Genomic DNA, 15,212 nt, shown 5'->3' with positions numbered 1-15,212 from the left:
ACTGCTAATTTTCAACACTGTAGTACACGCACAGTATGATACATTGTTATTGTCTTAACATTTTAATCTAATTATGTCTCTTGTTTTTTCTCTCTCCCTTTTCTTCACAGGAGGAAAGGAAGGGGCCCACCGGCATCTTGCGGGCACTTCACGGGCCACCTACCCTTTTCTTCCCCGTCTATGAAGAGTGCACCACCAACTTATAGATAAGACGTTTTACTTCTCACTTCTAGTCATTACTTCTGTTGTTTGTCTCTGGACAGTACTGGGTAATATAAAGGATTCTGCCACTTGGCGATAGTATTTGGTTATTATTTTCGCACAGAACATTGATGTTTGGCGCAGCTCTTAGGTGAGAACTCTCGCATCGACTGTGTGAGATGTACATGACACGATATACTCACCTTACTCGCAGTAGCATATGCTAGTCATTCCAACCTATCAATAGAATCAGCATACACTTTGTATATTTCACTTCCGTGACCTTTGGATTGCACATGGTTAAGAATTGCCACTGGGCGCTAGTATTGTGTTATGCATATTCTGAGGTCACAGTATGTCCCCGGGACATGTTCTGTGTAGACCACAGTATCACGAGTGTCTAGGGTCAGTTATTTTCACCAAACCACTATGCACTGCACATGCACTTGCCGCATATATGTGACTGTGTTGCTTAGCAGGGGCAAGTTACATGGTTAGATTAGATTTCAGATGTTAGCAGTGATGTAATATGTGATGGCATATGCAGCTCATCACAAAGGTGAAAGTTATGCTTATGTCCGTTTCATATTACTGGTGAACTTCATTTTTTTTTGTTTTTAAACTGTAGTTTTTTTTATTATTAGAAGACCTATGTATGACTGCACTTTAACCTTTGGGGTTTTCAATGCATTTCTGTGGTTTTTATTAACTAAGTTAAAATCTTACTACCTTGCTTACATATAACTCCACTTTAACCACTGTTTTTTCTGTGAATTTTGTGTTTTTCCATTGTGAAGTAAGAACCTGTTATGATGCTTCTCTATCCAACCCTCGACCACATATGGCCATCTTCCATTTGCAGTTGGCTGCAGGTCCTGGGCTATGGCCAGAACCTACACCAAAACATCGTAGACTTTATCTCCCCCATCATGGGGTTGGCCGCAGGGCCTGGCCTGTATCCAGCCCCGCAGACAGGCCCTTTTCCCAACCCCACACAGGCAGCAAACCCTCCACCCTGTATGGCCTGTGGTCAGGTACTGCTCCGAACCACCCTTTGCCGGCCAACATCCTGCAGGCAGGCAATGGAGACCCCACAGATCATTACCCCATGATAGGCTTTTTTTATATTGGTTTTGCAGTCCTGCAGGACAAACACAGGAGTACATGGGGTTGTCACGCACTCCTGCAGGAATACAGCAGGACTGTGGTACCCCAAAATAATGTTTACAACATTTTGGTACCAGAAGGGTCCCTCTGGGACCTACACCCTCTTACAAGTGCTAGGTGGTCCGGGTATCCCTACTCAGCCCCCATATATGTTTTTAAATAATAATGTTTTTGTACTCGAGAACTAAATCCCCAAGCAGAGCAATGGTGGCCGCAACAATTATCTTCATGTTGCGGCCAGCCAATCATAGATTTTGCTTCTGCGGGTCTGGTCTCGCTGCCTCGCATACAGCCATTCAGAATGCTTTTTTTTGCCCCCTGTTACATGTGTTGTTACTCAGTATGTTTTAATTACAGCCTCAGAGTACTATTTTCTTAAATTACTTTCTCCTGCCTGCCATTGCAGGCAGAACATGCTCTTCCAGCACTTTTTTTTTTTTTTAACCAGTGTGCCATGCCTTGCGGCCGTGCACTTTCTTTATGCGGGGCTCGCCCGCATTTAACTTAACAAAGTCATTTTTTTAAAGCGCCCCATGTCGCACTTTCACTTTAATGGCAGCCACACGCCTTTCATTATAGCGGCTCGCCGTATTTACATTAAAAAAGTGTTTTATTTTTAAAGCATCCCATGCCGCACTTTCACTTTCTTTATACGTGGCCTGCCGAAGTCACTTTAGAAAACTGACAACTCCATAGGGCCTTGGCAGCCCACAGTGAGTGGCGTTTTTTCCTAGTTCCCTCTGCCTCAATTTGTTACAGTCTTTCATAGTCGGTGTCAGTATCACGGGCACAGCACACCAGTACAAAGCTGTATTTTGATTGCATTCATAATGTGCTGCTTGCAGTGCCCGTTTCACGAGCACCGCACTCCAGTACAGGGCTGTATTTTTATTACATTACTAATGTGCTGCTTACGGCGCCGTTTTCCCGAGCACCGCACTTCATCACCTTTCTTGCCACGCCATGCTCTCGCTGACGTGAATGATGAGGACAGCCTTGCAACCCGTCCGCTGGCTATGGTAGCAGTTATTGTTTTGGTGATCTGCACCCTTTTGAGGTGCTTGGGGTTTTTCACTTATTATGTGGATATGATACAGTTCATTTTGTGCATCTGCTGCTGTTGGAAGAATACATTCTTCAACTTGTACTTAATTGTGCACTTGCAGGTTCTATTAGGATTTTTGAAGTCGACTGAATAAAGCATTACAGCTGGAGATCTCAAATTACACTGATGTTCATTGTTCCTCTTGTATGGTCTTAGAATAGGTGCTGTTATGTGAGCTTATTTTATCATAAACAGTCTCCTTTCCTCCTGTAGGGAAATGTGGGTTGATGTGTCATATCGAGGTTTGCATGGAGATATAGAGCACTGACTCTTTACCTCCCAAAGAGAAATGATGGACCAGTCCACTGCACCATGAAGAGAAATAAGGGACAAAGCACATTGCATCCAATAAAGGGTCCAGACATAGAACTCTCAATTCCTGTAGAGAAACATGGGATTGAGCCTTTTCTACCAATATTAAAATCAGAGTGGCCACTAGAGACTTGAAAATCAGTCAAAACCTTCAGAGAAATCAGGTAGAGAATCAACTTCTATAGCAACCCTTGCTAGTAGAGAACAGACGTATCTCCTATAATGAGACCTTGCATAAACCCAATAAATCCTATTGAGAACCCATGGTCAGAGCCTTTGCCTTCTATATAGAAGTAAGGGGTGGACCCTTCGCGTTCCATAAAGAAATCAAACACTGGCCCCTTTACCCTAATTGAGAAAGTGGAGACCAATCCCTCACCTCGTTTAAAGTAATTGACGACATAGTCCCCTCCTCGTGTAGGGAATTCAGGGATTGTTCTCTCGTTTCTTATACACAGAATTAAGTCTTAAAACTTCTTTACGGAAATTAGTTATAAAGCCAATACAGTGGCTCTGTGTTCAGGGATGTGGTCTTTTTAAACCATACTGCTCATGTTTTGTTAGGATATAAGCAATGGACATTGAAACAGGTCCCTTCCGGCCCTCTAGTCATGTTCTTAACTTTTCAGGCAAAAACACTCAATGATTTCTGAATAGTAAGTGTAAAAGCGTTAAGGTAACTATCTTGTTTTTGCTTACATTTTACATGCTTTACTTAATCTTGAATTCCCTATGAGTGCTTGCTATTTCCAGAATGTTGTTACTTTTTTTTCCAGCCAGTATATTACTTTTATCTCCCCTCCCTTATAACCTGTTTCTCATTTTCTGGTTCTCCAATGCAGCGAGGTTGTACGAATGTCATCACTCCACTGTATACACCCACTCCAAACCATAACACATGGATAAAAGACATTGTCATTTACAACACCAATAGCTTTAACTCTCGCAAACGCGAGACCTATTGCATTGCAAATGCTTGTTTACTGCAGCCATTCAGAATGTTTTTTTTCCTTGCAGCACAAACCGCAGTTGGTTTCTTGACTCAATTGCTCTCTTTCTCTCCTTCACGTCCCCCAATCAGAATATTGATCTGGAGTTGTGTAGCATTAACTATAACACTGTATCTTTTTGCTTATTGACTTTTATTTATCATAGTCACATAGTCTCCAAACAAAAAGTATATGAGCTCCGAGTTGGTCCATATGAGTTCAACAGGAAACCATAGTAATGGTATCACAATTATCTCATTGAATTATAAGCTATTTACACTGGGGCAGACTATGTGAGTAAATGTGGGTATTCTCTAAGTCGCTGCCTGGCCTTCTGATAAAAGAACTGGATCGTTTAGCTTTGATTTGGAAAAGAAATCTCATTCAATGTATGCCAACAACGTTTCCTATACTTGAATAAACATTTCACTGCGAGATCATTAAAATTCTTGTAGCAGATTTCATTCATCTGAACATACTTTGTTGCAACTAAGTGGACAACCTGCATTATGCATATTATGCATACGAAAGTAAATGAGACACAACGTATAAACCTTTGTGACCAGCAGAGGGCCTGTTTAGTCCTATGAAAAATAAATTGTGCTGAGTTGCAACGCCCCCTTTCTCTTTTCACTTTTGGATGACATCATTGTGTTTAAAGAAAGCAATGAGGGTGAGAGGCCCACCCTGCATTTTAATCAGAAGCAAATAGAAAAACACTTCCCTTCTCTACAATTATTTATGACAAACCACTCCTGGTTTTATAGTCAGGAGACTGCGGTATCATGTGAAAACACCGACTATAGGCGGATGGCTAAGTAAATGCTTCCTGAAGGCGAAGCAGAAGTGACGAAGGACTGCTGTAAGCAGTTCACTCTAGCCGTCGACTGCTCTGCTTTCTGCATTTCTAACAACTTGGCTTTGCCATGGCCTTTTACAGTCAAATGCAAGAGGAAAATGACTTTGCCGACGAGCCGGACTATGCCTGTGTTTTTGTCACGTCAGATTGCTCGTTGTGGACAAAGAAGCTGTCCGAGCTGAAGCTGACAAGCAAAGACGTTGGTGTTGGAAGTGCGGTAACCTTCACGCTGCCAGCCGTGCAGTTCGTTACTCAGCAAGGGGAGCCGCTGCTCTCTGGGCAGCAGGACTACAAAGGCACGGTGCTCTTTCACGCGCACGGTAAGTTGTTTCCGTTTCCGTTTAAACGAGAGATAAACAGTGCACAGCGCAGCCCTGTGGCTGCTTCAGGCACAGCAGTCTGCAGGAAGAGAAATAGCAGGATAGGATGAGACGTGCAAGCTTTGCTAGAGCTTGCGTACTGGCTCTAGTTATGGCTCTGAATAGATCTCGCTTTTTTGACACACTTAAGTCGTGTGCCGTTTTTGGGCTGCCTGCCTTCTAGGGTTTAGCGATGTGTTGTGCTGCCTGTACATCTGCATGAATAGTAACCATTACAGAAATGTTTTAGTGTAATCTATTTAGCCGGCCGCTGGAAAATAACAATATCCTCTTCTAGCACTAATTTATAGGCAAATAGCAGAGATTGCATTCTGTTTAGCCGTCATCATGCAAACAAGGAAGCTTCACCTTTTACCCAGCTACTGGTTAAATGCCCAGGCTCTGACTTAACAGAAATGATTATGTTTTCAGCCGTGCAAATACATAGCTGCCAAGGTTTCAGATTGCTTATGTGACAGTTCCAATAATTAAGTGTACTTATGTGTGACAATGTAGTGCAAATGTGTGACACTGCGAGCGACACTTTCTCACACGAGAAACCAAGGAATGAGGTCCATTTAAAGAGATACATATCAGAAATGAGCGAATTCTGAGCAGTAGGACGTCCCACAGAAGGCCTAGGAACTGTTATAAACCCCCTGAAATGGAGGGTCACTAACTGATTTCGCATTTCTAAAGTGATCTTACTGTAGTGATTTCAAGAAAGATACTGGACATCTTGTGATGACTGCCATGACTCCGGCCTGATCACTTTTGGAGAGAAATGATCAGGCCCTTATTCTGTAGTGACTATAGTATGCTAGAGAAACCTCTCAGCGGTTAATGAGAAAGAGGTCATCTCAGTCATGTTCGTTAGGGTTGAGACCAGACCAATATTTTACCAGTGTTTCACCAGACTGATAGGTATTGTTATGCCAATGCAGCAAAAAATGGGGAAAGCTCTTCAAAATTCATATTTTTTCCCTTTGGAATCCTGCAGCTCCAAATACATCAACAGTGTTATTAAGTTGTCTAAAATTGTCATAAATGAGTTTTAAAACAGGGCACACTGATAGAAGGCCTACATTACATAATAAAAAAATAATACAAAATGACTCGGTATAATATTGAGGCTTTAAACTGTTTCAAATGGCTGTTATTTTTCTTTGCTAAAAGTAGCAGTCACTGACAGCTAGACATCCCTCAGTCAGACCCCGAATATGGATTTTTTGGGGGCTGTACTGTCCCTAACGCCAGTCGTGCCTGCTGCGCCAGCTTTCATCGCTAATCTCTGGTCAAGGCCCTGGAACATTAGATGCTGGTACGTATCTTTGATTAGAAGGTAATTCTGGACTGGTAGGTTGGGCGCCGGATTCTATGAGCACTGTTTCTAGAAAACTGTGTGCTCGGTAGGAACCGGATGGTTTCTTAAATGTTTTGCCCCGATTCCTCCGTGCTGAACTGAGTCCTGCCAGTGGCGTAGCTAGAGGGGGCGGTGGGGGCGGTCCGCCCCAGGCGCCACTATTTTGGGGTCGGACAAAGGCATTCAGATAAGGCTCGGCTTGCTTTCGTGGACGTTCGGGGACGGGCAGAGAAGGAATAGGACTCGGGCAATGTCCTCTTCTTTTTTGTGCTGGCAGCGGTCCCCCCCTCTCTTCCTATTATTCCCTCTCTTTCTGTCTTGCTCCTCACTTACTGAAAACCGTAACTTGAAGAAACGGTTCACAACCTCTTTCCTTCTTTCATTTAGTTGCTTCCCTGTGAAATGGATCCAAAAAAGAAAAACACTTTTGCGGGAAATGCCCTTTTTCTGACATTTTTCTATTCCAAAATGCAGCGGGATGGAGAGAAATAGAAAGTTTTAAATATGAAAACTAAATACATAACTAAATAAAGCAAGACAGAGTGGCTGCAAAGTGGTCAGATTGGTTTTATTCACATCAGCCTGACTTTACAGACTTTGCAGTGAAGCACTACTTTTGTTTTCTCGTCTTTCTTTGAACAGCATTGTTGTCCCCAGGTGGGGAAGTGCACCATTCCTGGAGGTACTGCAATACCTGGTTGATGGATGGATTGGAAAACAAAATGTGTACCATGGCTCTGTTTATGGATGTGGTCTTTTTAAACCATACTGCTTACGTTTATTAAGGATATAAGCAATGGACATTGAAACGGTTCCCTTCAGGGCCCTGTAGTCATGTCCTTAACTTTTCAGGTAAAACCACTCGCTAATTTCTGAATAGTGAGTGAGAGATCGTTAAGGTAACCATGTTGTTTCTGCTTACATTTCACATGCTTTACTTAATCTTGCATTCCCTATGAGTGTTTGCTTTTACTTTTTTTTTTAGGCAGCATATTACTCTTATCAAGTGCATAATTTGAATTGAGCCACATCCAAGTGTTTATAGTGGGCACAATTAGGGTTGTAGCTGAAGGCAGTGCGAGTTTCTCTCAGTGGGGCAGTATGGTGTTCAGTGGGGGAGAGGATGTGGCACTATGGCCAGAGCGGCTGAATTTGGAACTGGGTTCAGCCTTCATGACCAGTCCACCAGACCACTCTACTGAGGGAGCACATTCCCATGCTAGACCTTAGAGGACCCCCACTAGACCTTAGAAGGCCTGATGTTTTAGCACAAGCTGGTGTACCCTAGTGGTGTCAATTGTGAGTTAACCTTGACGGCCTGTCCACCACAATCCATACTGAAGTTCATCTCCAGTCTTGCAGGCAGGCCTACGAAGCAGCACACCCTAGAGCAACAGTGATCCAGTCACTGCGACTCTGTCACTGAGGTCACATGAACCTTGATCAGGTTAGGGTGGTGCAAACGGTGTGACCGCACTGGGTACCTATTTTGGGTGGGTGCATAGTGTTTGCAAGTATATTATGGTTTAAAAAAAACTTGCTGCTACCTTCCTGGCCTCCAGCAATTTTCAGAAACAATAAACAATAAACTTTGGTGATTAATGTTCTTCCTAGAGAGAGATCGGAGTTTTGTCTAGTGGCAGGGTTGACTCCTGGCAAGGTAGCACAGAGGGTTAATATGCCTGCTGCAAAGAACATGTACCATGCAGATTACAAAGTGTACTGCTTTAATGGGGGGACCATGATGAATGGTCATTTAATGTCAGCTGTAGATGATGGATCCCTGAACAGTGTCATATATGTGCATGTTTGCATTGTGCTGAGGGGATTACCAGGTAATTGTTCACGCAGCTCTCTGATGGATGTCACATGCTGTTTTTCTGAGTCCCCACATAGATCATGCAGTCTGTGTGTTCTCTTTTGTACTGCCAGTCACTGCCAGTCACCGGTGTATTCAACTGTGTAGCCTTGGACCGTGTCATGTATGTGTATGTAACTTGCATGATCGAGGTAACTATTAGCGGCAATACTACGTGTCTCTCTGTCCTCTTTCAAGTGCTTGCCGTCCTTTTTCCCCAGCAACCCCCCCACCCAGGGGCGGCAATCTGAGGGATAGCCCCGGGCGCCACAAGTTCTAGCTACGCCTCTGAGTCCTGCTAAGAGTGAAGGCCGGCCACTGTCTCTAAAATCAGAGAGCTGCGACGCTGTTACTAACGATAAACTATTTAATAACAGTAAAATAGTTTTAAAAAATGTGTCGACTTGCAGACCATGTTTTCTCAACAATTGTAATCTTTATGTGAGCACTCACCTGTTGTGCCTGGAACGTAAGTCTGGTGCCTCTCTGCTGGGTGCAAGGCATCTGACAACCTGCCTTTACCGTCGGGTATGCAGGGCTCGGCCTGCCCGCGCCATTCAGAAGAAACAGAGGTAAAACCACAATGCACGGGGTGGGTGCAGCTGCAGCATGGGGGCCCTCAAGAGTGCGCAGCAATGTGATCGGAGGTGGCCGCTGGCGGCAACATGGGCAGGCAGATCCTGTTATGCTGCGCCCCGTGCACACAGCTCCACTTTAACCACCATGAGTCCTGTGCAGGAGCAGGGTGAGGAGAAAAGGTTGAATCCAGGTTTGGACCGGCCACATGAGCCATTCAGTGTTGACTGGAAGAGAAAAGAAGGCAAGTGCTCGCTGGGCCAAGACCACGTGGTAGACTCGTCCAGGCCGATCAGCTGTCCTGACTCCTGTGAGTCCCGGGTAGCTGCGGGGCCAGCCTATGACAGACTGACCAGTGTGGATTGGATATATATTTGAATTAAGCATGGGAGAGGTAATAAACAACTGCTGATAGCAGACGGTGACCCGGGCTGGTCCGAGCTGCAGCAGGCAGCGCTGCGAGCAGCACCGCGGCCTGCGCCATAATTATTTGCCGCACTCTGGCCCTGATACGCAGCGCTGCCCGCAAACTAGCCACACTCCTTGTAACTCCCAAAACAAACCCCGCGCTCCGGGAGCATGATGTGACATGACGTCTCCTGTGAGGACATCAGGCCAATAGTGGGAGCCGCACCCGGGTACTGGAAAGCGCAATCATGATACTGTAGCAAGCAGCTGAGTGCGGCTGCCAACAGACTGCTGGAGCAGCATGCGCAAGTCAGAGGCGGTGCGCTGCCACAGGCTCAGCTTTAATCAGGGCTTTTAGTGACAGAGCTGACACACAGCATATGCGTGACATTGCATTTCAGTGCGGTAATGCGGAGTACCACACTGAAATGTGTTAGTGTCACGCCTGATGCGTGACACTTGGCAGAACTGCAAATAGCAAGGAAACGTCACTCACTATTTATCAGGCCGCTGTCTAAATGGCATAGATTATAACCACATGTTAATTAGCAAAGATTATTTACTATTTGCCTTTTGCGGCAAGCCAGATAGCACAGAAACGTAATTATTTACCTGTTGAGTGTTGGATCAATAGCAGAGATTCTATACCATTTAGCTTGCCACCACTTAAACAGTGATGTTTAGCTGACTCAAACAAGGCTGCCATCCAAATACTACAGAATTGATGCTGTTCATTTGGTGACTGGGTAAATAATGAGGTTCCTTTGCCATTCAACCAGTCACTGACTGCAATTTGTGAATTTCTATACATTTGTGGATTTAGTCAACTCACATAACTGTACATCTAGGCAAAGTTCCATTTTAATAAAGTTATGTGGGAGAGCTAACATGCAAACAGTAAAAACTTCATAAAGTTTACAAAATGTAGAACTTTGATGGCATTTCTATACATACTTGCACATTCCACTGGAAGTTGTTGGCTGCCTGCTGATACTGCCCTTAAAACCTATAAGTCAACCCTATGGCAGGCTCTTCAGTCCTGAGAGCAGGCTGCTTGGTTATGAGTGTGCCCCTGCATGAGCAGGACACCCCTACAAACCCCAGGGGTCGATTCTCCAGGCTTTGTAAGTGTGATCAGCCATTTTAATACATATAGTGGACATCAGTCATTACACGATTTCTAACTATATAGTGGCTGTGCCCAACATGCTCATGTTTGGTATCAAACATGTTGGAATCATACCCCAACACTGATTCCAGTGTTGGAAGTATGATTCCATGTACTGGGGGGCTCCCTTGGGGCACCCCCTGTATCCCAGTAACAGCCTTTCATGGTCAGACAGCAAGCTAGTGCTGCTGCAAACCACAGACATGATTCTGCCCTCCTGCTGCTGAGCCAAGCTCGAGCAGGGGAAGGTAGACCAATAGGTTTCCTGTCAAAGAGAAGTGTGACCACCTCCCAGACAGGACTTAGTTATTGGGCTGCAGTGGGGGCGCTTGCCAGCGCCACCCGACTGCTTTGAAGGACACATTTGGTGCTCTCCTTGCATACTCCAGTTTGTGTCAGTTCAGGTAGCCCTTGGCTCCTGCTCTGGTGTGAAACTGGACAAAAGACGTGGGAGTATCCTCACCTCTGTCCAGCTCCTCCTCTGGGATGGAACCTTGAGTTGTTCCAACGTAGCGGTACTTAGAGGCTTACCTGTGAGTGAGTCCTCAGATTTGTTGTGGGACAAGACTCAAGACTAAAACCATGTCACTCTTCGACCATCTAGGCAGTTGGACTTCGCTGGACTTTGTCTGGAACCGAGACTGCATCAAAGAACACTCCTGCTATCACTGTTCTGCAAGTCTTCTTCGTCACCTGTGTCTGTGCTTCATCCAGGTTTTTCAACAGACCTTTGGGCATCAAGGACACCCAAAGCAATCTCCCTTGGAGTGAAGGAGTCACTTCCCTGCATCTGCAGGCACCACAATGAAGCTGACCGGTCTGTTGCTGCCGTCGTCGTACGGACTTCCTGAGGCTCAGCAACAACAGTGGTGGTTCTTCAACTCCTTCGAGACCTGACCTGTCCTCTCTGCAATTTTGAGGCCAGTATTCCTCGTCAGAAACGCTTGGGCTGAACCCCTGTGCACCGCGTCGACTTGCCGTTGCCATGGCTTATTGGCTTCACACTCCAGAGATCTTCAGGCTTCAAGAAGCTCCAGCCTCCAGCATCTCTTCCCACCAAGCTCAGCATTTTCACTGCATCCTCTGCTCCGTGGGCCTTTCTTCATGTTGAGCTGCTTGAGGTCCTCTTGCGACTCCTATGCCTTTGGCCTGTGGTTCCTCCTGAGTGTCTTCTCCTGCTTGAGTGGGCTCCCCTGCTTGCTCGGAGCCTGCTTTGACACTCCTGCTGTTGGTGAGTCCCTTGGACATTGCTAGTCTCAACGTTGCTCCTTCTTCGTTCTCCTGGCCACTTGCGGCTACCAAGGCTTGTTGGTGCTCCTGCCGGACACCGACCACCTAGTCACCTATATCCGATGTGGGGCAGCTCGTGCACAGCTCCCGGTCTTCCTCAGCATCACCTGGTCCTCACAGCTACAGCGACAAGGACACCATCAACTCTTCTGAACTGTCCGACATTGGTGGGCATTGCTCTCCCATGCCTCCTGGTCACTCCTGAGTGGCTTAGACTCTGTCCCCTCTGCTTGCAGGTTTTTCACTTCCAGAATCCACCCTTGGATTCCATCAGACTTCTTCACCTTCTTCTCCAGAGGCACTTTCTTTCAAGTCTTCTTTGTCGTCTACAAAGGTTTCCGACATCTCTTCACCCCTATGCACTTGGCTTCCCTGCTGTAGGTGACCTGGTTTCTGGGACATCCCCAGGTGGGGTGGCTCACCAACTTTCTGTCCTCCAAGGGATTTCTTCGGGGTCCTCTGGGAAGGGTCCTTCTTCTGCAAAACTGCAACCATGTCTTGTCCATTGACTTCCATTGGGAACACAGCTGTGTTCCCACTCTGCACACAGCCTCCGTGGGGTTTCTGGGTACTTACCTTGGGTGGTTCCTTGTGTCCCCAGCTCCTCTGGGTCTTCTGGCCCAAGTCCCATCCTCTTCTGCAGTTCCCATTCCACTTTCTTATTAAATGGTTTGGTCTCCACCTGGCGACCACTGTATTTTCTGCTACTTACCTTATTGCATTTTAAGTATTGTTGTGTATTGTGTTGATATCTCTGAGTAGGAGATATACCAATTTGTTAGTGAGTGTTGTGTAATACGTAGACGTATTTTTATATAAACACTGTGTGGTTCTTTTTCATTTAACTCACACCCTAAGAGTAAACTGGTAAAACAAGCTGCTTAACACTCCTTCAAGATAAGCCTGAAGGCTGCTCTCCACAGCTACCACCTTGAAAGCTATCTATAGTAATCAAAGACCATTAATATCACCATAAGGGTTGCCTGGATTAGTGCAAGGTGCATCACTTAAAAAAGTGTGCAACATATACTAAGCCAGCCTCCTCCAGCTATAGTACATAGTATAAGAAATACGCCAATGGCATGGAAAGTTAATGTTGCCTGTGGACTCCAGCACTGATTGTGCCATCCACTAATGTGACAAGTGAAACATGGCTTTAGTCCTACCATTTTAGTCTGACTGCTGCAGTTTAAATCTGCAGCTGACTTGTCAAAATAATCCTTTTGACAGAGGAAAACCCTTCCTTTTAAAAATTAATAAGTCACAAGGTAGGGTGCATAGTATGTATAAGTGGGAGATGTGTACATTTATTGTTACCATGTAACTACAGTGACACCCCCTAAAAGCTATTTTTACCATAGAGGGCTCTGGCTGTCCTATGATAAAACTACAGTACAGATTAAAATATTAATTCTGCTATCTCGGTTTTGGGACCAGCTATAAAAATAGTTCAACCACCACGATTAATATTTACATAAAACCCAATGCAATGGTGAAGTTGGCTTTTTAAAAAATATTTAGGAAAATAACCTTTTAGAAAGTTACTATATCCCTGCCTGGAGCTCCTGAGCTAATTTGCATTAGCTCTCCAAAATCTGCCCAGTCAGTGCTTAATCTTAACAAGGTGCCAAAACTGCTCCCAGAGCAGGCACAGTGGCCTGGGTGAGGGAGGTGTTGTTCTTCCTGTTGCAGGTAGACCATTTAAGGTGGACCCAGGAACTTCATTAACTTGTAAAGAGGCCTACCCTTTCACAAGTAAATGTAAGGTGAGACTTAGAGAAGGCAACTCTTTTTCCTCCAGTCAGGCTAGCACAAAACCAATGTGTTGGGGAGCTAACCCCAGAACTAGTTTTGAGTGACCACAGAGGAGGGACTGCTGATTTCCCTGGCTACACCTCTGGGTGGCACACAGGCTTGCACAATGAAGGAAGGGTTCCTCCATTATTGATTTTGGGAACAAGGTGCACTGTGGGATTGTTTACAATAGAGCATACAGGAAGTGGTGCTAAAGTGAGTAGGGTGGCCCCTGGTAACTTTTACCCTATTAATATAGAGGAGCCAGAAGTCACCACAACCCACTAGCTTGTGCTAGCCATAGGCATTCTCTTCAGAGCACTTTTTGGACCTGTAGAATAACACAAGAAGGACAGCACCTGATGTTCGAGACCTGTGAGGAGAACTGTAGGTCTATACCTGCTTCCACCAGTACCCAGGACAAAAAGGTGGACACCAAGGAGTCACTTGGATGGCTGTTGTGGCTAAAGGGACACAACAGGCTGCAGAGGCAAGAGGCCTTTTCCCTAAAGTGCACTTGTGGGTTCTGCTAAAGTGAGTCATGACCCCCAGTTGCTGTTTCAGAGATCCTGGGACCCTTGGCTGTGTCTAACTGGACTTCTCCTACCAACCTTGAAAAGTTGGGAATTAGACATTATTTGGACTCTGTACCTGTCATGTGAGCTATCAATTAATTTTGAAATTTGCCTGATAACTCTGTTTCTTTTTCTAACTGCAGAGGAGAAAAAGAGCCAGACTAGCTTCAATTCTGGTTTCTTGTAGAAGGATACTGTCATCCTTAGGTTAATGACAGTATCTCTTTCCATTATACTGGTTGATTAAGGCCCTTTGTATTCAGGGAAATAATTTCTAAAGCCTTTCTCAATATTGTTCAGACAAATAAACTTAATACTAAAAGCAATGTAGAGTGCACATCCAGTGATCTACTGTTGTGCCTTACAACATGAACTCCAGAGAACTATAGGTGGGATTCAATAGATATACTTTGCACCTTATATTTTCACATCATACAGGTGAAGGACCAGGCTTAAAAGAGGATAGTAGAGGGGAAGAAGATGATATAGCATGAAGATAAGGTAAACCAGAGGAGAGATAAACACATCAACGACCCCCTATGCTTCCCTCCTGCAACTCCATTTCCCCCCTCCATAAGCTATAAAATGCAGAGTGGAGGCCACGAGTGGCCATATTTCATCCGTCTCCTGCAAGCAATAATAGAGATTAACACTTAAGAATTTAGGCTCAGATGTACTAAACTGTTTAGTGGTTACAGCCCCCTAGACATGCTAAATCAGAGCGTTTGCAGCCACTAAAAAGTAATTTTTTACGTCCTAACCCAATTTAGGAGTCGGCAAAGCTTTTCAGACGCCTAAAATGGGTTTAGAAGTGGTCACTGAGTCACAATTAGGAAGCAGCGTATTTTACGTGTGCCTTCGGAATTGTGATTCAGTTCCATATGTATCAGTAGTTTGTAATCAGATTTACAGCCGCTCAAGTTAGGGTGGTAACTGATTTGCACAGGGCAAGGGGGTCCAAACCTTTTAGGAGTCAGCTCCATTGCCAACTTTCACTCAAGTTTTTCAAAATTGAAAACTTTTTATAGGTCAAACCTACCACACAGCACAGCTGTCTTTGCGAAAGACTATTGTGGGGTTGCCTAGATCATGAAGGTACTTAGATCCCGTCCATTGCTTAGCATTAGTTGGCTTTCTTGTCACTCTCATTTGCACGGTTCTCATTCATGTCCCAAATTGCAATCTTGT

The 15,212-nt window shown here is 45.0% G+C and overlaps 1 protein-coding gene across 2 annotated transcripts in view; it reads left to right on the top strand.

The window, feature by feature from the left end:
* The first annotated feature begins 4,404 nt into the window (after window positions 1-4,404).
* LOC146831313 (uncharacterized) overlaps window positions 4,405-15,212 on the top strand; it is a 292,313-nt gene continuing 281,505 nt past the window's right edge. The window contains exon 1 of one of the 2 annotated variants that reach the window (XM_085604133.1): window positions 4,405-4,953. In XM_085604133.1, the coding sequence (XP_085460259.1) occupies window positions 4,701-4,953 (253 nt within the window). In that variant the 5' untranslated portion in view covers window positions 4,405-4,700. The remainder of the gene's footprint in view (window positions 4,954-15,212) is intronic. The other variant, XM_085604135.1, reaches the window with a different exon arrangement.

Source organism: Triturus cristatus, chromosome 5_1, assembly GCF_964204655.1.
Source record: "Triturus cristatus chromosome 5_1, aTriCri1.1, whole genome shotgun sequence".
Lineage (NCBI taxonomy): Eukaryota > Metazoa > Chordata > Amphibia > Caudata > Salamandridae > Triturus > Triturus cristatus.
The sequence above is the reverse complement of the archived record's forward strand: the minus strand, read 5'-3'. Positions and strand labels throughout refer to the sequence as shown.